The sequence below is a fragment of the Solea senegalensis genome, linkage group LG9, assembly GCF_019176455.1.
Source record: "Solea senegalensis isolate Sse05_10M linkage group LG9, IFAPA_SoseM_1, whole genome shotgun sequence".
NCBI classification, from domain to species: Eukaryota; Metazoa; Chordata; class Actinopteri; order Pleuronectiformes; family Soleidae; genus Solea; species Solea senegalensis.
In genome coordinates this window covers 6,415,570-6,442,350 of record NC_058029.1, presented here as the reverse complement: position 1 = coordinate 6,442,350, position 26,781 = coordinate 6,415,570, and the positions used below count along the sequence as shown (strand labels likewise).

General features: G+C 40.8%; 1 protein-coding gene across 2 annotated transcripts in view; it reads left to right on the top strand.

Annotated features, from left to right (window-relative positions):
• The window catches only part of cdk14 (cyclin-dependent kinase 14), a 141,378-nt gene that overhangs the window by 59,189 nt on the left and 55,408 nt on the right, over positions 1 to 26,781 (top strand). For both annotated transcript variants that reach the window (XM_044033115.1, XM_044033117.1), the window contains 3 exons: positions 3,159 to 3,282; positions 13,524 to 13,644; positions 17,345 to 17,438. In XM_044033115.1, the coding sequence (XP_043889050.1) occupies positions 3,159 to 3,282; positions 13,524 to 13,644; positions 17,345 to 17,438 (339 nt within the window). The remainder of the gene's footprint in view (positions 1 to 3,158; positions 3,283 to 13,523; positions 13,645 to 17,344; positions 17,439 to 26,781) is intronic.

Here is a 26,781-nt window from a genome sequence, read left to right as displayed (position 1 = left end):
CTCCAGCAGAGGACAGACACTAAGACACTGCTTTAAAAATCAAGGGAAAAAAAGTCAAATGTACAATCACATTAATAGCTTTAGGGAAGAAGCCAAGCCCCAGAGTGCATTACAGTAGGAAACATAAAATGACTTAAAGCTGAGGTAGACTTTATTGATCAATAATTCCATAATAACCTAATGTAAATCATGTGAGCTCATAGAGAACTACACTTCTGCTCCTCCTCAAGGCTCCAGGGTTTCCAGCCTTGGTGAAAATCTGGCCGGTGACAGAAGAGATTGACCAATCACAGCACATCAGGGAAATTGAGCAAATCCTCCTTAACTGAAACCACAAATTTGGTATTTTTGCTTAAAAGAACGTGTCAACTCGTGGCCACACACACTGTACGTATCGACTGTGCATGCTCCAGGTAGAACAGTACACTGGAGTGGAATAAAATGTGGGCTAAAGTAACGTGCGTGGCATGCGAGACTGAACCGAACACTTGTTTCAGTATGAATGGAAGCGTGGACGTGTGAGCGGGAACACTTACGCAACTCTCCATAGTCGGCGAACACAGAAGGTCTCGAGAGGCTTTTACTGACAAAGGATGCTTTGTTTCTGTCAAACCTGAGACGGCGTGCTTTTCTTTCCTTACATTCAACCCAGGTTGACGTCTCATGTGACTTGTACAGACAATGGAGTCAGATGCTCCCTCCTTTTTTTTTATTCAAATGCAGAAGTTGCCCAAGAACTGACTGTGTTTAAAGCACTGTTCGAACGGGATTAGTTTATTTATGGGTAGATGGAGGAGTGTCATTTTACCACAGGACATCTGTAATATTAATTGGCCAACTCGCACGGGATGATAAATCTCAGTAAAACTACCACAAGTGGGAGGGGTCAATCGATTTACGCACTGCAGTCACCTCCTGTCCTCATGTGCTTATGACGTTGCTTCCTGTGTGTGTACCGAACTGCTTCCTGATATCACAAGCACAAAATTGAATAACTATTGTAATAATTATAAAATGAAGTATATATTCTAATCATGAGTTTCTAATATGTATAGAACTGGAGACTTCTTCAAGCACCTTCATGCTTGAAAATCCGCGGAAAACTACCTATAAACAGGATATGATGGAATATTTATGCACATATTTACTGCTGGTCCATTCACACGGGATCAGTATGACGTGAGGTAATTTTACTGGACCTTTTTACACAAGGTAAAAGTCTCTGTAATCTTTACTGACATGGCACATGCTGGACAGGGCTAAGACCTTCAGTCTGTTAATAAAACTTTATGTCACCTCTCCATGTAAAACTAATCTCGCTGTAGTTGAAAACTGGCCTGTTTTGGCCAAGTTGTAATTATTATTGCTATTGTTGTAAAAATGGTCATAGAGGTCCCTTAAAACTGCCCAAAGCACATTTAGCCGTCTGAAGTCTGAGCCAGACACACAAATAAAAAGCTCCAGAGTTTGATGATTGAATTCAAAGAGAGAATAAAATACCTTTTTTTCTCTCTCTCTCTCCCTTTATTTCCTTGCAGTTGCACTTCTTACAGTGTCGAGGCTTCTGGGTGTTTGATATACACGAGTGAACACACGTCTCCCATGCTAATTTTCTGCACCGCAGTTCCTCCCTCACTCACCGAGTGCTGGTTTAGTAAATCACTGACCCGCTGAGTCCAGATGCCAGACAGAGCCCGTCTTTGATTGGACTTCACCGCACTTCAGTCGGCTTAATTGGCCACAACTGCATGAGATAAATGAGAGAGGAATGCTGAAGATGGAGTAGGGCCGAGCGATACATGCTAATTACTTGTTGATTGACATTTCTTACCAGAGCGCAGATGAAAAACAAAACAATTGTTTTTTAAGCCATGACTTTGATTAAATTAGACTTAGGGTATCTATCTATCTATCTATCTATCTATCTATCTATCTATCTATCTATCTATCTATCTATCTATCTATCTATCTATCTATCTATCTATCTATCTATCTATCTATCTATCTATCTATCTTTATCTATCTATCTTTGTATCTATCTATCTATCTATCTATCTATCTATCTATCTATCTATCTATCTATCTATCTATCTATCTTTATCTATCTATCTATCTATCTATCTATCTATCTTTGTATCTATCTATCTATCTTTGTATCTATCTATCTATCTATCTATCTATCTATCTATCTATCTATCTATATTTGTATCTATCTATCTATCTATCACTCTATAATAGTCATACCCTTTCAATATTGCAAGGATAATTGCCAAGAAATGCCAACAGTTTACCTCTGGTCAAAGCACAGACTGGAACCGGGAGGGAACAATATTTGCTGAGAGGTGAAGATGTGTGCGTTCGTGTCTCGACCCTTTCTGAATTGAAGGTTCAGTGATTCCAACTTTTTCCTGTCACGCTGGCTTCCTGTGCCCTGTCGTCAGCAGTCCTGCTGCGCTCGGCGCAATCGATTTTCGCTGCCCTTCACGGAAAATGAAAAGGAGGCGGCAGCCAGCTCTCCCTTTTTACACCTACAAACACATCTGCTGTCACGTCGCTGTCCCCTCTTCCCGCTTCAAAAAGATGTTCACAGTTGAAGAAACAGAAATATTATAGATTAAACATATCACGAGCCGTGCTGTCGTGTACTGTATAAACAGGAGAGGTCTTTTTTTGAATCAGGAATAGTTACTTTATTTTTATTTATCTGTATGATCAATATTCAGTGGTGCAGGTGAAGAAGACGGTGGCTGTGTTTTTGATGATGTGGTCTCCCTGTCTGTTCTTATCTTGACTGGAGTGAAGTCACAGCTCAACCAATCAATAGGTTTTTTCCACACTTATCCAGACCTGCACAGTTTAATGTGCCATATGCCATGGATGGGAATTAAAGCAGAGACAAATGGGATGCTATTATGAAAATCAATGACGGTGCTATCAAGCGTGTGATGGGAAAATATTGCCCTCCTTATCAGATCTGTCTTTGTATGCAAATCTGGCAAAACAATAAAAGTAAACAAGCTACACATCACATTTTGACTTGTGCACAGTGCACACAATGCAAAATCCCTGTAAACTGTGCAGAAGATAATGTGCTTTTTAATTACAGAACTGCTACAGTTACAACATTAAAGGTCCATTCTGTCTTTTATGTTTTCCAGCTGTTCCTGTTCCAGTTGCTCCGAGGCCTCTCCTACATTCACCAGAGGTACATCCTTCACCGCGACCTGAAACCACAAAACCTGCTCATCAGCGACACCGGAGAGCTCAAACTTGCTGATTTTGGTAAATATGCAGAAATGAGAATGTCTGTGTGTGTGTGCGTGCGCTAAGGGCCACTGACATTGCACCTGCCATGGAAAAATGAGACATCTGATCGATTTTTGGTGATTTTTTTCCTTTTATACTGTTTATTACTGCTGCTGTTTAATTTATCAGAATATTTTATTATAGTATATATATAGTATATTACTATATTTTATTAAAATCAAGCTTCAGTTCAGTATTTACAGTTGCAGATGGAGCATGAGCACATGAGACGCCATTAAAATATTAACTTGTATCCTCTAATTTAAATTTGTTTTATACCAAGTATAAAACACCTGAGGAAATGTTAAAATACAAAGTGGTGTAAATAGGTCGAGCAAAGATTTATTCCCAATTTGATGATATGCTCTCTCATTATCCTCCTCTTCCTCGCATTATACTTCGCACACTGGTATAATGAAATTAGATGAAGATGGAGTGAGAGATAAGGTGGTATTTTGTTTCATTTTCTACACTCCAATCACATGCCCTGGTATAGAACAGTATTTCTGATTTTCCTCCACACCACAGATTAAGAACCATGGCTCTAATGCAAGGACGACAACTGAATGAATTCTTTCAAACATTTATTTTTTGCATTTTACAAAAGTCGGTACAGCGCATAGGACACTCAAAAAATAAGTCTTTCTGATTAGCGTATTGCATCGATTCCGATTTTGATGTTAATCTGAATTGTCCGGCCATAATGACCTCGCAGCAGCACATTAGGGTTGTAAATTCAGATTATATTAACTGCAGATTGGTTTATATCGTAGTAGAAAATAATAAAAAAAAAAACACTGCGACATTCTTGCAAGTGTCCATTTTTAATCAACGCCTAGTAATTGTGTGTGTTTCTGCATGTTTGTGTTAGGAACATATGGCTTGACTCCATGCTCAGTAAACAGGGCTTGTCTGGCATCCCAAACAGACAGACAGAAAAACCCCCCGCCTTCTGTACACACCATCCATTTACTTTCACCCACTCGTTTCTTAACACCTTGAAACTCCTCTACCCATTAATCTACTCCTTCCCTCTCACCCGTCTGACCCTCTGCCATGTGGCACATTATTAATAATGCAAACCTTGTATTAGTGTCGGAACATTACTGTGAGGGAAATGGAAGAGAGGGAGGGAGAGAGAGGGAGAGAGAGGGAGAGGGATACCGAGAGAGTGAGAGAAAATAATGGACAAAATACCAAATGAGCAAAAATGGCCTATTAGTCTGTCGCTGGAGCCGTGCTCATCAACAAACGCGCACAAAACACAGAATCGGCCTTTGCCTGAGGGATGCCAGATGACGGAGGCAAAAGGCCATTCGAGTGTGTGTGTGTGTGTGAGTGTGTGTGTGTGTGTGTGATTGTGTGGCCGCCAGCGCTCCCTGTGGTCCCCGGCCTTGGCAGCAGGAATACTAACGGCTGACAGCTGAGGCCAGTGGCACTGGTTTAGAAAGATGGAGGCAGAATATTAACAAATGAGCAGCTAAGGGGTAACTGAGAGGTGGTGGAGAAGTGTGAATGAAGCTTGATGGGATGGCGCCGTAGCTCTATAGCGAGCAAATTAGGTTATAATGTCAAGAAATGTCTTTCTGACGACTCACTGAATCATTCTGGCGTTTCATGCTTGGGCATGTTTTATTCTATTGCAATGGACTGATATGGGTTAAGATACGATATTCATCCCCTATAGAGGAAACTCAGATTGACACAGCAGCACAAAGTGGGGCAGTAATCAGTGACTGAATTCATTTCTCAACTATTTTGATAATTCTCAAGTTCTTTTTTAATAATTACAACAAACTTTCTCATTTAAATTCTCTTTCTGAATTATTTTCTCAACTATTTTGATAATTCTCAGGTTCTTTTTTTAATAATTAAAACACACTTTCTGATGTATCCATTGCTCCATTTGACAAAGAAATCATTAAAACTGAAAAATGTTGGTTTGACTTCACAGAAAAATCATCATTTCAAGATTGGGGAAAAACAACAACATCAACATTTCTTCGACATTTTCTGACTTTTCATGGACCAAACAAATACTTGATGAAGCGAGAAAATAATCATCGGATGAATCGATTATGAAGAGAAATAAATCATAAGTTGCAGCGCTCGTAATAAGAGCTCAACAAGACTCGAAAATAAAATGATCCTACATGGAAACTATGAATTAACTATCAAAAAGAACTACAGTGCAAAGACACATTTTCCTGACATTAGGCTTCTTCACAACTTTGCTTTTAAAACTTTAAAACTTGAAAGGTACTGCAACTACAGAGGCAAAGTCCCCTGGAAGACCCTCCGACCTTTTGTTGATGATAGTGTAGTATTTTGACATGATATTGAGATAATCACTTATCTAATTGGATAAGATAAAAAAGACAATAGCTATATATTTAAGGTAGTTTTGGATCATGTTACAAGTGTAAAATTGCTAAATTCACATGATATGAAACTGCTGTTAAGGCAGAAAACTGTGGGACAGTATTATCACCGTTCCTGCCATAAAGGTTCAGTAATAGCTCCTTTTTTTGTGCAGCTTTTAGAGAATTTGAATTTTAAGTTCAAAATCAACTTTCAACAAACTAGATCTTTAAAGTGAAAAGTGTTGCCGCGCTGATCCTTTTATCATCACTGCATGAACTCGTGTGTTAAATAGCTCCACATTTGGACAACAGAGTCTGGTCCAGAGTGTTTGCTCGGCGACACGGATCGTCTCAGTCTCACGGGCTTGATAGTAAATCCAGGAGAAATCTTCGAGTATCACACAACACTTAATTCCAAACAGGGTGCCAGAACTCTACATAGAGACGGTCGTCTCTGCTCGCGAGTTCTCGGCTTTGTGTCAGAAAATCAATGCTCGCCCTCGCCAAACAACTTTGTGAGGTGATATAGGGAGGAGTGGGTGTAACACTAATGGCAGCCAAGGACAAGAAGAAAGCCAAAAGACACTTTTCAAAATACGTGCATTCAGATTTGTATTAAATTGCATGTATTTGGAGTCCCAATGTTTTTGACAGTCACCTGATATCGCCTCGTCGTGTAACTGCAAAGATTTGTGGGTTCTGCCCAAGAAATGTACACACTCGTGAATCCACAGAGAAAACCCTCTGAACATGTCGATATCAGAGGGTTTAGTTTCACTCTCTGCCGCCCTCAATATTCCCTAATAGCACTGTTATGACACACTGTATCACACTGTTATGACTTTTTTATGTATGGAATTGATGCCTTTAAAAGAGCATTTATTACGGCCTTAAAGCATTCTTTTATATCACGGCTGAGGTTAACTGTGCTAGTGTTGCATTATTTGTTGGAAACTCTCGGGCTGGCGTTAATTCACTTTTTTTAAAGATGGTCTCTGGAAGTTGTTAAAGTTGTATATTGTGAGGAGCTGGGGCGACCATTAGCTGACTTAGCAGGTATGGCTGCCGTATAGGTGAGGGCCCCATGCCCCTGCTGCCGGGGGTTTGGAGTGGAGCCAGATGCTTCCCTCTGCTCTTCTGTGAGTTTACTCACTTTTTAATGAGCTACACAAACAACCGACACATAAATGAGCCTGTGAGGAGACCACGTGTTTCATATCAAGGACATAACTAATCGGGGCCAACTTAAGTAGTGTGTAGGGAGTGATTTATAATATTTGCGTGGTGGAGCTGTGTGGGTCCATAATCCCTAGATTTACCACACCATTAAATCTGAGACAGAATATAGCACTATGGGAAATGTAGATAGCGGGGTTTTTTTTGAAATGGTGACTGAAGAAAATGCTGGAATACTTGACCAAACAAGCTGTATAAGGGGTTTTGTTTATATAAAAGTACAATATCAGCACATTTATGTGAAAAGAAAAGATTAATGCCGGGGTGCTCTGTTTCATTTTGGAGCCAAGTAAAATAATCCTACATGTAGTTTTCTTTTTAAAGTGAGGGTGAATTATAGGGCAAATATGTTGCACAAGTACTGTTGTAAAAATGTTAAGGATAAGGTCAGACATGGCCTTAAATGGTATGGGCCACAGATGTTTATGATTTACACTATTACTTTAGATTATAATGTCTTACATTTACCATTGATTTATCTGTTGATTATTTTCTCAATGAATCGAGTAATCGTTTGGTTCAGTGTTTTTCAAACCTGGAAACGATGACGTTCTCAAATGTCTTGCTTTGTCCACAAACCAGAATTATTCTGCATTCATGATTCATTTGTTATATGGAGCAAAGAAACTAGGAAATATTCACATTCACAAGACGCTGAGAACACAACAAAATATACTCTAACTGTAAAACGTGTTTTACAATAAATGACACTTTACTACCACACTTAATGAAAAAAGCATTAACCCTCACATTTGAGAAGAACCTGGAACTTCATAATTATTTTTGGTATTTTTACACGGGAAAAAAACAAACTACCTCATTGTGCCAGGTTTAAAAACAGTTTTTTTGGCTTTTAAAGGACATTGAAAACAGAATAATTGGCTCAGGGTCACAGCAGCATCAACTAGCCAGTCATAAACAAGTCCAGTTTATTAACATGGAATCTCAAACTCATGAGCCATACTGTATTTATTTATAACTACTGTACAGTAAGAAAAAGAAGATATTTAAGTATTTGATCACAGCTTATGTCAGCTCTATATAGCCGATATTGTGTATTGTTCACTGCGCCGCGGCTCTGCTGTAAAGCAACAGCTGCTGGGATAATGATGTGTGAGGAGTGAAGTAATGTGACAATAGTGCTGAAGGAATGTCTCAGGCATCTGGAGCCGAATGTTTGCCTCTCCCCAGTGGATTGTTCCACCCTGCGCCTCGCAATAACACCGGGACGAGTGGGGCGGTGGCCATTTTTATTTATTTATTTATTTAGTCAGTATAAGTCTGGATACATAGGGTTTGGATTTTTTGAGGGGATGGGTTTGCAGATGGTTGTTTGAATAGTGGCTGCTAATGTGTGTTTCTGCCCAAACGTGAGTTCTGACAGTTACACATTGGTGTGTGTTTGTACGTGTGTGTGTGTGTGTGTGTGTGTGTGTAATGACCCTGCTCTAATGCAGAGCTCATTACAGTCCACTTTGTGTTGGGAAGTGAGCTGGGACCGCGGCAGGTGGTGTCTAAACACAAACACACACACACAGTGTGTGAGAGACAGAGAGTGAAAAATGGACACAAATAAGAGTTTTTCCTTAAAGGGCGACCAAACAGCATGAACCACTGAGTCTTATTCTCTTTAGAATAATCTTGTGGCTCAACAAACAGCTGTTTTTCTCAGACATTTTCCTGAGGTCATTCAGTGGCCATGTTTTTTTGAGGCTGCACTGTCTCAATGGCAACATTTAAGATCCAGAGGATGGACTACTTATAGCGCCCTCACATGGACCCACTGATGTAAGTGGGTGATCTGACAAGGGGCTGATGGGAGTGCTTGGTTTACTGGTTTGGAAAATAAGGAACTGGGAACAGTTGTCAGAATGGACGGGGAATGTTCAGGTGACGAGTGGTTTGATCGGAAATGAAATAGAATGGGGAAAAGAAGAGGTGACTCACATGTCATAGTAACATGTCATCACTGAAGATACAGAAATAAACCCTCTGACTTCAGTCTGGCCCTTGAAGGATGATACAAAACATGATTGATGTGAATTTGATGAATAAAAATGATTCATGAGAGTGGTTGATTGAACCCTAATTAAGAAACTAAATGGATGATAATGACGATGATAATGACTGAAACACAGCCACCGCTTGACATCACTTAAGGGTTTTTGTCTCTTTTCGTTTCTCTTTGAAACCTTTCAGGAGCTTTTTAAGATTATTCCGATTACGGACGCTGTAAACCAAATCAGTTCTTTTTTTTTACCTCACACACTGCATCTTGATGTTCAAGAGGAGTTGATCGACATAAATGCAGAAGCATTTTTGAATCATTTCTATCCTTGTACTGACTTCATTGAGGAATATCAGTAAAGGTTTTTTGCAGTGATGAGACTCGGGCACTTTAACACTCTGAAGGCTATGATTGGTGTAAATGAAGATCATCTCTCCGTTTGAAATGGGATCGACTTTCACTGCGGCCTCCAGATGAAATCACTCACTTTTCCTGTGTCTGTTAACCTGCACTGACACAAACAAACAGTGCATTTGCTGGCCCTGTTTTTTTTTTTTTTGTTTTTTTTTTGGGTGTTGCCCATGATTCAAACTGTTTTTAGAACATGCTTTTTGTTTTGCTCTGTGAAGTGATTTCAAACGGCATTAAAATGCCTGCTGGCAGCTTTCTGCAACTTTCAATCTGCTGCACGGGAGAAGAAGAAGAGGAGGAGGAGGAGGAGGAGGAGAGGTAGGCAGGAGCAACAAAACGATCTTCAAAAGAACAGTGGGTTGTTCTCCCTGGAGAAGAATACTATTTTAGTCCTTCTTTGTATCCTTCTTCATCTCGCTGCAGTATCCAGCCCAACTCTTCCTACTCTTAGGTGCATGATCTGACCCCTGTTGTAGTGTAAGATGGAGGTGCATAATTGACTGGAGAGCAGCGACCAGGACAGAATGGCAGGTCAGCGATAGTAGATGAAGGTCTCCGTCTGTTTTTTTCTCTTTAATCCATAGGTCATGACTTTGAAGTCGGACGCGCCAGTGTCTTTGGACTGGTGGGATTTTCAGGGGGGAGGGAGGTCAGCAAACAGTGGTATTGCTGCTGACCTGCCTAACAAACAAAGCACAGGAAAAAACACCAGAACTACTGACTACTGACACCACAGAGAATATTGAACCAGCAGTGTAACTCTCTATCTGCCTTAGAGCCACGGTTCATGTGACATACAGTAAATCACCTCGCCTTCCAGCATGTACCCCGAACTGTGTGAGTGCATGGGACGCCAGACTGACATGGACCCATGCATCAACCCATCTCCATGTCGTCCGTTGGTTTGTGAAGTGCTTCGTTTGTGAAATATTATTAGAAAGAGCTGAGGTGGACCTGACTGGGGGCTTGTCCCCTTTCACGTCCATCTGCACCTGCCTGTAGTGTCCACCAACTGGACACTACAGTCACATGGTGTCCCTATCCCATTGCATGCCCAGCTTTATTGTTTATTCCATCTTTGAATCCATCTGCCATACTGTCTTGTGATGAATTAGCCTCTGGGGGAAATGGCAAGTATTTTGGGGGCATTCCATGGACAGATGTCATCTGAGCCAAGAGTTTTTTCTTTCATCATGTCGTGTTTACGGCCCAGCTCGCCTTCCTCGTGGACTGTTTACCTGCAGGCAACCAAAGCCTGTTGAGATGTGATTGGTAAAAGTAAATGGAAGCCCCACATGGTGTCACTTGCCTACAGATCCTGCATATTCTCTCTTATACAGAGATTATTGTCTAGTTGACTGTAGGCCTGAAATTGTGGTTTCATTTACTCCTTATTGAAATGTTTACTAATGTTATAAATCGTAAATGAAAGGAAGAATTTATATACATATAGTTTATGTGTAGTCGACATAGTCACATGTACAAAATGTCTGTGGATGGAAAACTGAATTCTTCCAGTTTGTTACTAAGAATCCAGATGAATGAGAAATAACTCATTTACATGTCATTGTTGACAAAGTCTTTTTTTGTTTTTGTACTGTATTGTTTAGTTTTCATGCTTTAGTCCTTGTGCACCATCTGCCTCCTGGTGAAACCTCTCGCTGGGACTGTGTGAAGTCCTGTTAGAGTCATTTCTTAGACTAAAGCTGTGTTTCCATCGTGCTACAGCACGGTATCGGTCTGGTTTTGGGTTTTGACTGAGAACAGTACTTCTACTTGGTAGACGGGGTGTGCGCTGTGCCCGATGGCCGTGTCAGCGAGACACGATGTGTGATGACGCGACACAACAGACAGCAATGGAGGACAGACTTTTTTATGTTGTCGGGTCTAGCTCCATCCATACCGTACTGTACATTTAATCTGGTAACCCAAGGGAAATGTTAGGGCAGAATATTTTGGTACCAACCGTTTAGAAACACGCCGTAACTAAGCTAACTTTATGTTCGCAACAAATGGAGTCGCCCATTTAAGCGAGTACATGTTTCAGAGCCTTCCACATTAGCTTCTACTACATCTCTATGACCACGTGATGATGCAGTATGTTTATTTTGACATTCCAGACTCTTATCTCCGCTCTCTGTTGCACTCTTCTACGCCTCTTCATATCACAATCAGGCGAGAACTTCCTGCTACTGAACCTTCTTATTTGATGAGTGCATGTTGTTGATGAGAACAACACACCCCCCTCATATACACTCACACAATGTGTGCAATCAAAATGATAGCCTCTCAGTGTGAGCGGCTGGATAGTGTCTGTTCTACTTTATATCAGTGCATGGAAATTGCAGAGCTGGGTCTTGATGAATGCGGGCTGCAAGTACTTTCTCCTGTGGGCGTTGAAACACAAGGAAATATTAAATACCTCCTCCCTCGTCTCATTTGTTCTTCGCTTTCCCCCTTTTCCTCCCACACAAAGAGGACAAGCAGCAGGGCAGGAAGTCTTGTTTGTCTTCTACTTTTTTTTTCTAACCTAGCTTAAATGCTTTAATTAAGTCTTCCGACCACTTGGGAAGAGACAACAAGGTTATGCCATCAGCCTCATTAAACCTTGCTGCATGTGCACTCTGCCCTACAATTAGCTGCCATGGGAGAGCAGCAGATATGTAACTAACCTGGCTCTGTCAATGCAGAGGTAAACACTAAAACAGGGTTGGAATAAAAACCCGAAGAAGCTCATGGAAAACCTGGAGGAGGTTTTTAAAAAAGTCAGCTTTAGATCTAACCACAGTCAGGTGTTCAAACCAACACTTTAAAGAACATTTGGTCTTTTAAGTTTGTCGGTTTACATCTGTTTCTTTCGATCCTCAAAGATCATTAAATGGAAATTTGCATTTGTCAAGGCAGCCACAGTTCAGCACTCCTCCAGAGAAGGTCAGTGGGGAAGAGAACAACATGGCGCTTTTGATCAAGATCAAGATCAAGATGATTAATGCCGGGATCAGGCAGACGACGTGATATTTTTTTGTCTTTCACGACCGTCACCGTGTCAGATTATCAATCACAGTGGCGCGGACTCTTGCTGTGGCTTGTTCGGGCGACTGGCAACGCGACAAGTATGACCCCGAACCATCATCGCTCACGACACAGCACAAGCCGCGGAAAGGAGAGGCAGAGTTGCTGTTGCCAAAACTCAACGAAACAATCTTCAGTGTCACTCTTCCACCTAACAGCAGCAGCAGCAGCAGCATCCCTCTTCGCCATGTTTATGTCTGTATATGACACCACGTCAAAACACTCTGTTATCCTTATGGTCAGGAGACGTCAGACTAAATTCTAACATGCTAGACTTCACGTTGAGGACACCAAGTCTCTGTTCTTCAGTCCTGTTACACTACTTGTCCGTTCATCGTTTCAATTGAGTCATGACCAAATCGGCCTGAATTTGTGTAGTCTGATCCCCGGCATAGGTAACCATTAATGGCTCGTTCCTACATCATATCAACATTTACTCTGCAACAGAGAGTAAATGTTGAACATTTCTATTCATATTCATTGGGGGATGAACAGCCCCTTACTGTTATTGCCGCCATAGACTTAAAAGATCTATGTATGGTGTTAGATGTTGTTCTGTAAAAAGAGGAAAGTAAACGGATCAAGCACAGCCCACAAGAGTGGACACACACTGACATGGCGCCGGTCAGATTGCAAATTCACAATGAGCTTGTTTTGCAACTGGAAGACCACTTCAATTTTAATATACAGTCTAAGGGATAATCAATAGTTGCTTTATACTTATACCATCCAAAGAAGTTTGGATTTGTCTGTGGCACAGACTGAATTGTGTAAAAATAATACTCTTTAGGTGAATTTACTCTGCAACAGAGAGTAAATGTTGAACATTTCTATTCATAGTCATTGGGGGATGAACAGCCCCTTACTGTTATTGCCGCCATAGACTTAAAAGATCTATGTATGGTGTTAGATGTTGTTCTGTAAACAGAAAAGAGGGCACTATTTTTAGGCTCTTCCTCCACTTCTTTCGTGGAAAAAAAACAAAAAAACATTCTTCAGCCAGATGTGAGAGTGCTTACTGCACTGAATGTGGCTCCTCTGCTCCAGTTTTCTTCCACACTGACAGAGATCATAGCAAGGTCAATGATAATGTTTGCTGAGACTGTGCTCTTGTGTTGTGCTCCCAGGTCTTGCCAGGGCCAAGTCAGTCCCCAGCCATACCTACTCCAATGAGGTGGTGACCCTGTGGTACCGACCCCCTGACGTCCTCCTGGGATCCACGGACTACTCCACCTGTTTGGACATGTGGTGAGTTTTTCTAACCTCTGACTCAGACACGGACGTTGCTCAAAATAGGGTTGCAGCCGCGTTAATACCATAAGCTATCATAAGCTTTCGGCATTAAGATAAAACAATGTGATTAATCCATAGACTTTATATAAAAACACTGGCATAGCCTTCAGGTTTGATAAGTGAATCCTGAGAAGTAGGACGGCGATTCCACTGGATGTGAAAAGAAATCCATTTAAACTGAAGTCTATGGGAAAATGAGCTTCGGCTTCTCACTTGATTTATAACAACAGTAAACATTTTCATGAGAAGTGAAAAGCTAATTTCTTCTTCGAGAGTGATTTTATTGAAGCGTGACGATGATATTTCTGTGTCTTTTTGAGGTCACAGCCACAGTTAAAAACTGAGGACCTCTTTTTTCTTCCAGTGTGTAAGAACATAAGACATAAAGGATATAAATGTCTTGTTTTCTAGTTTCTTTAATAGCATCGTATGTCAGTTCTGTAAATGATGATCCCATTTAGAGGAAAGTAAACGGATCAAGCACAGCCCACAAGAGTGGACACACACTGACATGGCGCCGGTCAGATTGCAAATTCACAATGAGCTTGTTTTGCAACTGGAAGACCACTTCAATTTTAATATACAGTCTAAGGGATAATCAATAGTTGCTTTATACTTATACCATCCAAAGAAGTTTGGATTTGTCTGTGGCACAGACTGAATTGTGTAAAAATAATACTCTTTAGGTGAATTTAACTGATGAATCGCTGATAAGAAAGCTGGTGGATTCCTTTGTTTTCACTAGCTCTGCATTCTCTTTTGTAAACTAACGCAAAAGCAACATCTGATGAGACAAACAGACAGACACAGTGTTTTGCTGTGTATCTCCCTCAGTCCTTTGTTGTTTGTGTGCGGCAGAGGTTTTCCCAGTCATGTCACACATGTGCGCTCTCAGCCATTTCTGCTGTCTCCAGGAGGCTTCATTAACGGTCTGCGAGCAAACAGGCCTGTGTTTACTGATGCTCATTTACTGTGCTAAAAGTTAACACATGCAGCTGGCCCACCCCGGTCTGTCACTGCACCTCAGACGCTGTATAATTACAATGACAGCTGTGATAAAAGTGCAAGAAAGCAAACCGAACACCAGCACGTCGGACCAAAATAAGCGCGATTGCGATTGCGATTGCACCCCACACGCAAGCATGTTGGCCTCGCTAATGCAAAAACATACTATGAAGACAGATGTCATGTTTATTCAGTTCTGTATGAGTCCAGGAGGTGAAGGGCTTTCTCTGGAAGTACAGCTCATTACCTGCTGTGTTTATTGCTGCATTCGAGTGGAACTGTGAACTCGTAATTACATCAAGGGAAGTCGTATACAGAGCATCCTGAACTTGAAGCTTTCAGGAGCCTTGAAGTCAAAAGGTTGAGATGAAAGTGTCTCAGGAACATGGTAAAAAAAAAATCCCATTTGAATTCAGTATATTTATCTTGATGGTCCTGCACTTCCCCAGGGCTGGCCCAAGTCCTAAGCTTAATGAGGTGGTAGCAGGGGGGGCCCCAAATCAAAGAGTGTTATAACTGACTATCATTTATACCAATGTAACACTTTAAAATGCATTTAAATACAACTGAATCTCTCAAAGGAGATCCATGGAATAAAATAAAATGAAAAATATCTGCAGCCATTGCTGTCAATTTAGACAAAATTCCACAAATGCTTTCCATTTATTAATTAAAGTTGTGTTTACACCAAACCAGTATAACTCTTGTGGTTTTTAACCTTGAAGGGCAGTTCAATTTATTAATTTATTTGCTTTATGAAGTGTGGCGATACCTGAACTTTGTTTTTTTAAAACTTAGCACAGATGTGCAAATGAGCACTAAGTGAGCGATCTTCAGCGGCAAAATAAAACCAAACAACACTAGTGAGATATCCAAATATAGCTTAAGATATCCAGATTTATTTAATATGTAAAAATTCAAAAATACATCAGATAACAGCACACGGAGAGAGTGAGATGTCACTCCCTGCTCAGCACGGCATTATTCTAGTACATTTAGCCAAATGACAAATGTAATGCCTTTATTAGACAGCTTGGTTAAATACTTGATTGTGATCGATCAGTTCCAACACTTCTCAGTATTGCAGACTTCTGCTACGTACAACAGACCGTTACTATAGAGATGCTGTTCTGCTCATACAGAGAACCATGTATCCATCGTTGAAAGAAGTCCAGTTCGGTTACTGGATCAGAAAAACCTTAAAATAAAGTGGAACATATTCGATTACATGACTTTTAATAAATAAGGAGAGAATAAAATGTTGGATTTGTGCTCAATCCCTGACATTTCCCCAGTTCTTGTCCACAAAAGGGGACAAGAAGATGGTGCAGACGAGGTGAAGTGCTTTCACAATTGGTTAGACATCTTTGGTTTTATAGGGCTATTTATTTGTAATACAGGCACATGCTGAAGAGGCAAACACAAAAAAGTCCAACAGTAAAAGATATATATATGTTCTCACACACACACACACACATTTAAGCTCACAGAGTGGTTCTATACGGTCCAATAGAAAAACTGAGGTTACAGCTGTGTCATGGAGATGGATGGAGCATTTTCATTCACAGCAGGCTTCAGTGATGCCGGAATGAGAAGGGTGTATTTGAATTTGAGGAATGTGTCGTCTTGTGACCTCTCTGTCCCTTCCCCTCTTGTGGATTCTCTCCCTCTCTCTCTCCCTCTCTCTCCCTCTCCCTCTCTGTCTCGCTATCCATCTCTCTTTATTTCCATCTCTCTCATCACTTTTCTGGTTTCGACTCAGAGAGCGTGTGCACATAGCAAAGAACTGTCTCTCAGGAAACGATGGTACTTTTACAAATGGGAGTTGACACACACACACACACACACACACAAACATTTCTCAGTGTAACATCCCCTTGTAGAATTAAAGCATACATTTTCTGAGGCTTGCAAAGGGGATTAAACCATTGCATACAATTTATATTTGTTTCATTTGAAAGGCAAACTTGTCTTCAACCACTTTACTAGGTGAAACTTACTTAAGAAAACAATACATTAAAGATCATAATGGTTAAATTCATGGTCTTCAAACTGTGGTATGTGTACCAGCAGTGGTACTCAAGCTTCGTCTGGTGGTATGAATAGTCCGTAGCTGACTTTGCTTGGTCTTTTTACACCACTGTATTTTTACGTAACAATTTGAGAAACCGCTGGATTAAATTAGGCACTGCAACTACGTTTAACTCAATATAAAAAAGGAGAAAGTGATCCGAGAGCACGTTCTGTACCGCCATCAACACTAAAGTTGTGATTGCTATCTTCGTCTGCACCACATTTTATGATGTTTGGTCCGTTATTTCTTATGAAAGTCGCAAAATTGTAATTAAAAAAATTCACTGCAGTCTTGCAGCATTACTGAGGGGAAACATTTTAATTGGCTACAAAATATAATCGGTTTTTCCTCACTCTCCCACCAAGTTTGAAGAAAAACAACGCAGTAGTAAATCCTGTTAACTAATAAACAACATTAAAAAACGTCAGAGGTAACAGTCATTTCCCTTGCAGAAATCTCAATCCTGTCAGTGGGTTAAACAACCCACAGTATTAGGTAACTTAAGCTGCTTTAGTTGTGCCAGTATTAAGCATGGGGACACTTATTTTACTGTATGTGTCCCTCTCTCTCTTTAAGGGGAGTGGGCTGCATTTTCATTGAGATGATCCAAGGAGTGGCTGCCTTTCCGGGGATGAAGGACATCCAGGACCAGCTGGAGAGGATATTCTTGGTGAGTCACTGATGCCGCAGCTTAACCGTGTGTGTGTGTGTGTGTGTGTGTGTGTGATGTGATGTGTTTGTATGAGTGTGTGTAGAAAACCTTTAACTCTGCAACACTAGTGCAGGACTCAGGATTTGATTCAGGTTAAAGTACAATGCCCACATTTCACTATTTCACTATAGACAATAACATAATACATTTTTTTTTAATGCTAACTAACTTGGAATAATGTCAAAAATATTTTAAGGATAAAACATGTCCTCATTGTGTCAGTTAGTTAACAGGAACGGACAGGGTTGTAATTGGGACAGTGTTCCAGCAGATGCTGAGAAGTGGTCACAGCTGGACACACAGCTGTCCTCTGTGTGAGACTCTCATGATTGTTTGTTGATGTTACGAAGAAATCTGTTGATAACATGTGGTTTAAGCCTGGACGTATTGATATGACAAAGCCAAACTGTTATGTTGTGATGAAAAGATGATTTGATTGATACATTTATTTGGCTAAATCCAAGCAAAAAGTCACAGAATAACACAACTGAATTCATGGCTGGAGGTAACAGTAAACCACATTTCTGCTGTGGGAGTGCGAGTCAGCATGGACCAAAATCATTTTTAGGAGCATTAAGTGAAACGCATACCTGGCACCTGACAGTTTAACAATGCAGCACAGTTGCCAATAAATGATTGCATTAAAAGAAAAGGGAGATTTCAAGAATCCTTTAGTGACATGATCTGTCATCCATCTACATAATTCCATCCCCAATCTCTTAATTGGAGCAGAATATTACAGGGCAGTCATAATGGATTTATATTCACAGGCTGGAAGGGTCTGAATAATTAATTTAGAAAATTACCGAGATAAAACTGTGGGAGAGGTTTGACCACGGGAAAAAAAACAGTATGGAGACAAAGCATGTTCACTGCTGTTTGGCCTCTGGGTTGAATGCTAGAGATACAGAGTGTGGAATAAGAATGAAGGGATGAGGAGAGGTGAAGGATGCCCTGCAGGCAGGGAATCACTCACAATGAATGGAAAACTAGCACAAGAGGAGCAAGATGAAGAAGAAACACCTCTCATTGATTGGCTCTTATGCCAGAAGGGGGAAAGAGGGACTTCCTGCACACATCCACAAGAGCCTCCAGCACTCAGTGTTCGCAGCTCCTCTCTCAGACGCAGACACACCATTATAGTATGAGGAAGGAGAGGAGCTCAGCAGTGGGATGGCTGCTGGCCAGACTGACAATGAGGCTCAGCTGCACATTGGTTCCCTACAAAGGCATCACATTTCAAACATGAATTTGCTTTGTCGGCATGACTAGGATGCAAAAATGTCCAATCCAAGGACAGTAATTCATGTTTGAATAACAATGCAACATCACAGTTTCTGCTGTTAAAAATACTGACACTGAGATCTGGACTTGTCTTTGTGAGGGAGCCTGCTGATGTTTGTTGATTGTACTGAAACATACAATATAGCGTAAAAACTATGGTTCTCAAACTGTGGTAGAGCTTCCTCTGGTGGTACTTGGAGGAAACGCAGAAGTACTGTTATATACCGGGAAATGTGGACCTGAGGAATTTTGACCAGAGTGCATGTGAAATTAAACAAACAAATAAATTCAATAATAATAATTAGAGTCACCTTATCTCTTGCTCCCTCTTAATCTAATTCCACTCCACTAGTGTCTGAAGTATATGTGAGGAAGATGAGGAGGATGAGAGAGCATATTGTCTTATAGGGAATAAATCCACCTCCTGTATTTTAATGTTGCTGATAATGGTGTTACTTTGAGAGCGCAATATTTTCTCAAGTGGTACTTGGTATAAAAAGTTTGAGAACCATTGTTGTCAAGTAAAGTAGATAGCCTCTTAAAAGTTATAATATTAATGGGACAGATGTTTCAAAAAACATTTCTTTGTTTTAGAATAAGGCTAATGACAAACTAAAAGTTAAATGGACTTGGAAATAAAATATAAATAATAAGTAGAACACCTGTACTCTGTATATGGAAGTTGTCGTAAATGGTCGTCAAAGGCTTGACAAGCTAGCGCTGGCTAATGTGACATGACCAGAATGTACTTTTTTCCCCCCTAAAAACTGTTTGTGAAGCATAGTGTTAGCATTATTTGGTTTCATTGGTGAAAAAAACACACTTTTAAAAACTGGTATCAGTTTAGTGCACACTGTAAAATTCACAAGTTAGATAACAGTTGCTATATCTAGCTTTGCTAACTAGCAAACAGGTCTAGTTCATGCACTATTTCATACTTTAAAACTCTGTAGTAACATGTGCCAGGACACCAGTATGACAGTACTCTCTATATTACTTATTCAATTCGACACACAAAAGGCAGAGGTACTGTACAAAATATAATTATAATGGAGCAGCCATCTTGAATTTTAAACTAAGGTTGAGGAGTTTAAATTAGTTGAGAATTAGTTGGAATTTCAATTTTAGGGAGCACTCATAACTGAAATTCAATTTATTTCTATTCATAACTGGGAAATTGCAAGCTCTGACCTCAACTGGAATGCACAAAAGTGTTTATAATGTCACACAATACAGACAATATTCAAGCAAATACCTAATATAAAACACCAAACTGACTCTTTGCCATTTTTCATCCAACTCGCAGCCTGTGTTTTGTTTATTCAGCTGTCGGCTACAAGTAAAAGACAGATGAATATGGAAATGCGGAAAGATGCAGCTCAGTAAGTGTGTGCGATCGCGAAAACAAGCTTACTTGTCAGAATTGGCTGGATGTTGACATTTCCATCCGTGCCTCTGCTGTGTGTCTGTCAGACAGGTCAGAGTTTGGATGCACAGCCTTAGAGATTCACGTGAAGGGCATCATCAATGAATAATGCAGAGTCAGAGGCATCTCAAAGGCCACTTTGTTTGAAGAGAGGAAGAGAAAGGTCAGCCTCCATCACTGTTTGAAAGGCACCTTTCCGGGGGTTGGATCAGTACATTGAATGGGGTGGCTGGTAGTTTTTCGCTTTTTAGCCTCAGTGGAATGGAACATTTGCATTCATGCAGAATAACAATTGGTCTTCCAGGTGGTTTTTGTGGTGTTGGAGTCAGTTTGTTTAATTAGTGGTAAATAGTGTTGATTGCATGCTCTCCCGCAGTGACTATCAGAATACCCGCAGGCTACACTGTGAATGACAGATTACTGAAAGTTTAAGTTGGTGTATTACAGTAAGTTTGTCTTGTCTATCCATCTAAACAGGGACATGTTTATGAATATTCAATAAAGATTATAGCCATAGGTTCAGAAATTCAACAGAAATGATAAGACTATATGGAATTTCAGACTGGTGTATTTATCACCGAAATCTAAGATCGTTGTTTCTTTGTCAATGCCACTTCAAATAAAGGATTCAGGTCAAGAGAGGTTAATTACATACCTTGTTGGTAAGACACCCTAATCCCTGGATCAGACGACACGATATTTTTGTCTTTCACAATGGTCACCATGTCAGATTATCAATCCCAGTGTTTTGTACAGGGGACTGTATGACCCCAACCAATCATTGTTTGCGACACTGCTTGAGTTCCTAGGTCATCGGAGAGGTGGGGCAAGGAGTTGTCTAACTAACCGGGTTGCCAAAGTGCCTCCAACTTCTCGCTAAGATTTTAGTTTTTTAACTTTGTCGGGGCAGAGGTTGTCCTCATGTCTGTATGTTACGCTGCGTTAGAGCACTCTGTCCTGAAGCATGTCGTAGGAGATGTCAGATTAGGCAGGAGAATAGTCTGACATACTAGACTAGCTCGTCAGGTGTCGCAGAGCCTCCCAGATGTTTTTGAATTGCGCTACACTACACGTCCGTTCATCGTTCCCAAAATTTATAATCGGGTCGGACGTGAAAATAAGCCTTTAAACAGACACTGAATATTGTGAATACACACAGACATGAGTCGTTTTGTGCTGTACTAGTTCCATTTACTTTAAAAAGAGTGTGGGGAAGACGCTCTGTCCAGTGAGCTGTATTCTGGCTGCGTGCATGCTTCCCTGTTGCTTGTTGCACCTGTCTCTCCCTCCGGTGTTAGCAATTTGATGCTCACTATAGGCTTTGTGTGACTTGTAGCTTGAAAAGTCAGCTGGCATTAAATCGATCTTGTTTACCTTAGGTTAATTCTCGGGGCCGGCTCTTGTGCTGCTGTGGCTGAAGAAAGATTTGTAGCAGTTGTCATGAATGTCAGCTGCTGTGGTGAAGGGAGTGTAGGATAAAGGGGGCGGGGGGACTTACTGGAGGGATTTCAGCGGGACATCTGGAGTAACCACCTCCTGACACTGGATGAACGAAAGAAAAATGAGAAAGACAATGATTTTAGTGCGGTTGAGGTTAACTGGTGTGTAAATGTGCGTGGATTTGGTCTTGGATGTCCTCAGAACATCAATGAGCTTTTTGGGGTCTGGTTTTAAGGTTAGAATATTAGTTTGGGACTTATGTCTATGAATGACCTCTATTGAGAGATTGTGCATGTGAATTAAACATTGGAATAAACCATTCATAATTTAGCTACTTCATAGTAAAAAGCCGTCCACTCATTTTAATAATATAGGTTCCACAGTGAAGTATATCCTGTCAGGAGGAACATTGCCCTTCTTGAATACTAATTACAGCTACTTTGTATCTTTCAGTGCAGTCATTAGTATTCTGATAATTAACATCCTGTCTTGTAAGACTAAACCAGGAGGGTTCTTACTCACTTGTGAATTGTGTATGCTCTTTCTACAGTTTCCGTTTTGTTGGGTAGCTACGGTATACAGAAAGGACATGACAAGTTTTTTATTTTTTTTTCAAATTCTGTTTTGTTGTAATTCATATCCTGATGGATGAGTCCTGCTTAAAGAGAAGAAAAATCCAGCAGCAATGACCTTTTCCTCCCAAACCGCTCCGTCTCGACAACGGGCCCATTAACAATTAAACGTCAGTCTCCTCTGACAAAGAAGGGAATGAATAAATAAATCCTCACATGGTATTTCTACTTTGTGCTAGCGTTAAACCATATTTTTCTTTATAGGCTCCAATTTCCCTGTGATACCACACATTTACAGTGTTATTATCCTTGACAGCTTTAGGGCAGTGCCATTTCCTGAGCTTATCACCTCCTACAGCACTGCAGGGAGAGCGGGCTGTCAACATACACTTAAATATCTCCAAAGTGTCCGTATTAAAATGTATGCTGGACGTCTTGAGAGTATTGGAATAGCTGTGTTTATCCACATAGATTGGTGTTAACATGTCTTTGTGTCCGCATGCTTTGGTGGCTTCGAATACAAACCTTTTGAGAATGTCTGTGTGGATTAAAGTTGTGGTGTTTGAGCTCCACGCTCACTGGTGCTGGTTAACTAGCTGTCAGCACACAGAGGATTATGTCCACTGGAGAAACCTCTATGAATATGGACCGATCGACTTGCAGGAAATAGCCTGTCAGACTGAGGCGAGTGTGTATCTTGTGTCTCTGTGTGTTTCTACATCTATCTCTCCAAGTATGACTTAAACGACATGAGTAAACGTGATCGTAATAATCAGATTATGATAATGTATTTCTGCAGTTTGAATGTTTGCATATTGACACGATATTTTTGTCTTTCACGATGGTCACCATGTCAGATTATCAATCACAGTTGCATGGATTATTGCCACGTCTTGTTCGGTTTGACCCTGACCAACCGCTGTTCACGACACTGCACGAGTTCATAGAGTCGGTCTTCGGGAAGGTGGGACAGGGAGCTGTCAGTCATTACTATTTCTCGCCAACGTTTTTGTTTTTTAACCTTGTCATGGTTGTTCCTTGAGGAGACGTCAAAGAGGTAGAGGTACTTTTGCCGAAGCTCAAAGAAATGTCTCATCCCTCTTCTTCTTCGCCATGTTTATCTCTGCATGTTACGCTGGGTCAGAGTATTCTGTTATCCAATTGGTCAACGTCCAGGAGCACATCGTAAGAAATGTCAGAAGAGGCAGGAAAATAGAACAAATTCTAACATGCTAGACTTGAATCCCAGGCACCAAATCTCTGTTCTTTGTTCCTGACGTTCATAATCGAGTTTGACGCTGGAAATGTGACGGTCACGACCAAATTGCATGAAAATCGACCTCAATTGGTGAAGAATGATCCCGGCATAAAGGACAGTTTCATGAAAAACAACTCATCTTATGACAACTCTTTGTGAGTAAGATATCTTTCACTAAAAGTATGTTCTTCAGTTGATTTTAATTTTCAATTTTCTCTACTAGTGTGACAGGGAAATCGCCTGTGAACCACAATCTCTCACTTTTCTTCATCCACAGCTTCCACAGACTATGACGGTCAAAGTCTTACTGTTCGTAATGGAAGGACCTCCTTGTTTGGGACAAAGAATGTTAAAATATGTCAATGCATTTTTGATTGAATTCAAATTTTATGCGGTATGTTTACAGTGTCAAATTAGTCTTAATCTACAGCTTTACGACTGCCTTTACCAGCAGTGAGATATCTGCCATCTTGTTAGCTATAACTGCAGTTATTAGAGCACAAACTGCCGTCAAGGCCAAAATGCTGGTGGTGGAAAATTGGTCAAATAAATAAGCCCAAACATGGAACTTTGCTGTTGTCAGCAAACCCAAATAAAGCATCATCATTTATCAAAACACTCACTGACTTATCTAACCTTTGACTCTCAACAATACATCCATATTTTTTCCAGCGCATAAACACATAATTCTTCAAAATTGTAGCCATATATATATATATATTTCTTTGAAAACCAAGTAAGAGCCTAAAGCAGTTGGTGTCTGGTCTCCTCAGCAGCAGAAGCGTCCGCCATGGAGCTGACATGCATGGTGTGAGGCTCCATTTCTCTCCGTAGAGCAGCCTGATTATCCCATGTATGAAGTGTCCGCCAGTGCACATATGAGTTGATCTTCACTCAGGAGAGAGCTGGAGGCTGTTGGGGAGATAAATAATGCAATTTCACCAACAGCCGCTGTGTCTGTGACATGACCATCCATCTCCTGTAAGCCAGACTGGATAGTTAGGGCTTACTGAACACATTCCACGCATGCACAGTGGGAGACAGCTGATCCACTTGGCTCTGGTTCGGATGCATTTGACCCCTGCCTGGAGGTGACCCCAATCTGCCTGACTGTGACCGAGAGAGAAATAGACAGAGATTTTGGAGTAGTGAAGAAGATGTAGACGGAGACAGAGCTTTAGAACAAAAAGCAAAAGTTTGAATGTGTGGACGAGGGAGCGGTGGAGCTGCAGTTGTGCCCAGGGTCGGTACCTGTAACCGTGACAGGGTGAAGAGATTGATCTGTGTTGTAACAACCCAATTGTCGGGATCATGTTGCCGCACGTACGCGTGAGCTTGTGTTCCTGGACCAAAATTACATTACTTATTTAAGGGTTTACAGACATGCACATCAATGAGATGGGACGGGATGTGTTGTGTCAATAAGAGGAAACTGAGACTGTAGCCAAGAGTCCATATTGTCGTGAAAAACCAGATGTCCCGGTTGTCATATTTTAAATAAAATATGTCCTTGTTATGACTGTATTTAGGTTTAGGCACAAGAAGCACCCAGTTAGGGCTGGTAAACATTTTTCCTCACAACAGCAACACACACACACACACATTCTCCATAGAAATACAACAGAAGATCATCATTATGCTGTTATCCCAAAGAGTGGCCTTCTTGCAGACATCCTGCTTGCTGGGTTACAGTTTGAGTTTTGCCTCAAATACTTGACGTAATTTGTCACAATCACTCATTGTTTTCTGTAGAGTATGCACAAATGTAGCTTTTCCCATGGTTGGCAGAAAAGTGTACTTTTTTTCCCCTGCTGTTTTACTGTAATATCTCCACGAGCCAGGCGGTTGTCTCTTCATGCCTCAAGGTCAACAATATTTCACTTGAGCTTAGGCAGTCCACGGTGGCAGCTACCACCCATCACAGACATTATGATGAATCATTTCAAGTGGCTGCTCAAGGACCATGTCCAGAATTTTCCCTCCACACTGACCATCGCAGCTGACACCAAAAAACAACTGGGCCCCCATTACATTTCTCTCCCGCCATCAGTGGAATCACAGTCAGGACCTCGTAAGTTCTTCAAAAAGCACTTTACAGTCGACTTGACCTGGACCTTGAATGTCTCCTCTCTCATCGAGGCAGCGCGACAGACACAAAAAACGTCCGACCTCCCCCTCCCACTCGCCCTACAGTCTATTAACCGGCCTTATGTTTGTCTGGTGAGGACAAAGGACAACTTCTCATCACGAATACCTGAATACCACACTTTTAATGAAGCCCATAATAGTAAATTCAGCTGTTTGTCCCAGACAAGTGACTTTATTTGTACCCATAGATAGATTTACTTCAAAGGTTTAAGACAGTGACATCCGTTAATAAACATCTTCCACCCGACAGACATGACTAACATTGCAATGTGAAATAAAAACATTATGAAACTAAGGTAAAATAAAGATAAAAGCGCCAAAAAGAAATAAGTAACAGAACCCCTAGACCAATACTAGACCAATACTAAACTTAATAAATAAATAACTGTATAACTGTGTGCAATGGCCGCTGGAACAAAGCCACTCTGATATTGCTTTGTTCGTCTCTGGACTGTAAACATCCGTCCAGAGGGAAGCACTCTTACTGTCTTGAATACAAGGTTGCTGTCTCTTGCCTGTCTCTAAAAAACATTTATGCTCGGAAGAGAAGTTTCCGAAGTTTCCAAAGCACTTGAATGGAAATCGTTCAATAAAAACGCAGCCCATTGAATCATTTCTTTATCCAGCCTCACACAGTGTCGGGTATGTGTGCAGTCGTTGAGGTCAGGCTCACTGTTTGTGTCTGGCTCGGTGGGTGGTCTGTAACATAGTTGCTGCCATGGAGGGGGCGCAGAGTACGTACATAAACCAGAATGTGTACACAGAGCTCAGTGTCATGACCTGTGACCTCTCGTGAAATCTTTCTGTGACAGGACTTTCCCTGATTGACGTATCTCTCTATAATAGACTACAGTGGTTTATCTTTGTGTTTGAAGACCATGGTCAGAACTTATGGACACTTTGTTTGCATAACATCACAAAGTGTTGACTAAAAAGGGCAAATATGGGACTTTTATTTTGAAAATTTTCTGTAAAAATGTCTCATTTGCAGTGGGTTAGTAATCATCGATGTCCTGAGCACAACCTAGACAAGTCCTGGTCAGAACTTGTGATTTTTTCTCAAAGTTGCTAAATATTTGCAAATATAGGACATTTAACTTAAAATCGCTTCAAACCTGTAAAGTAAAATTGTCTCATTTGAAGAATGCTAGTAGTCATAGGTATAGGAGATTT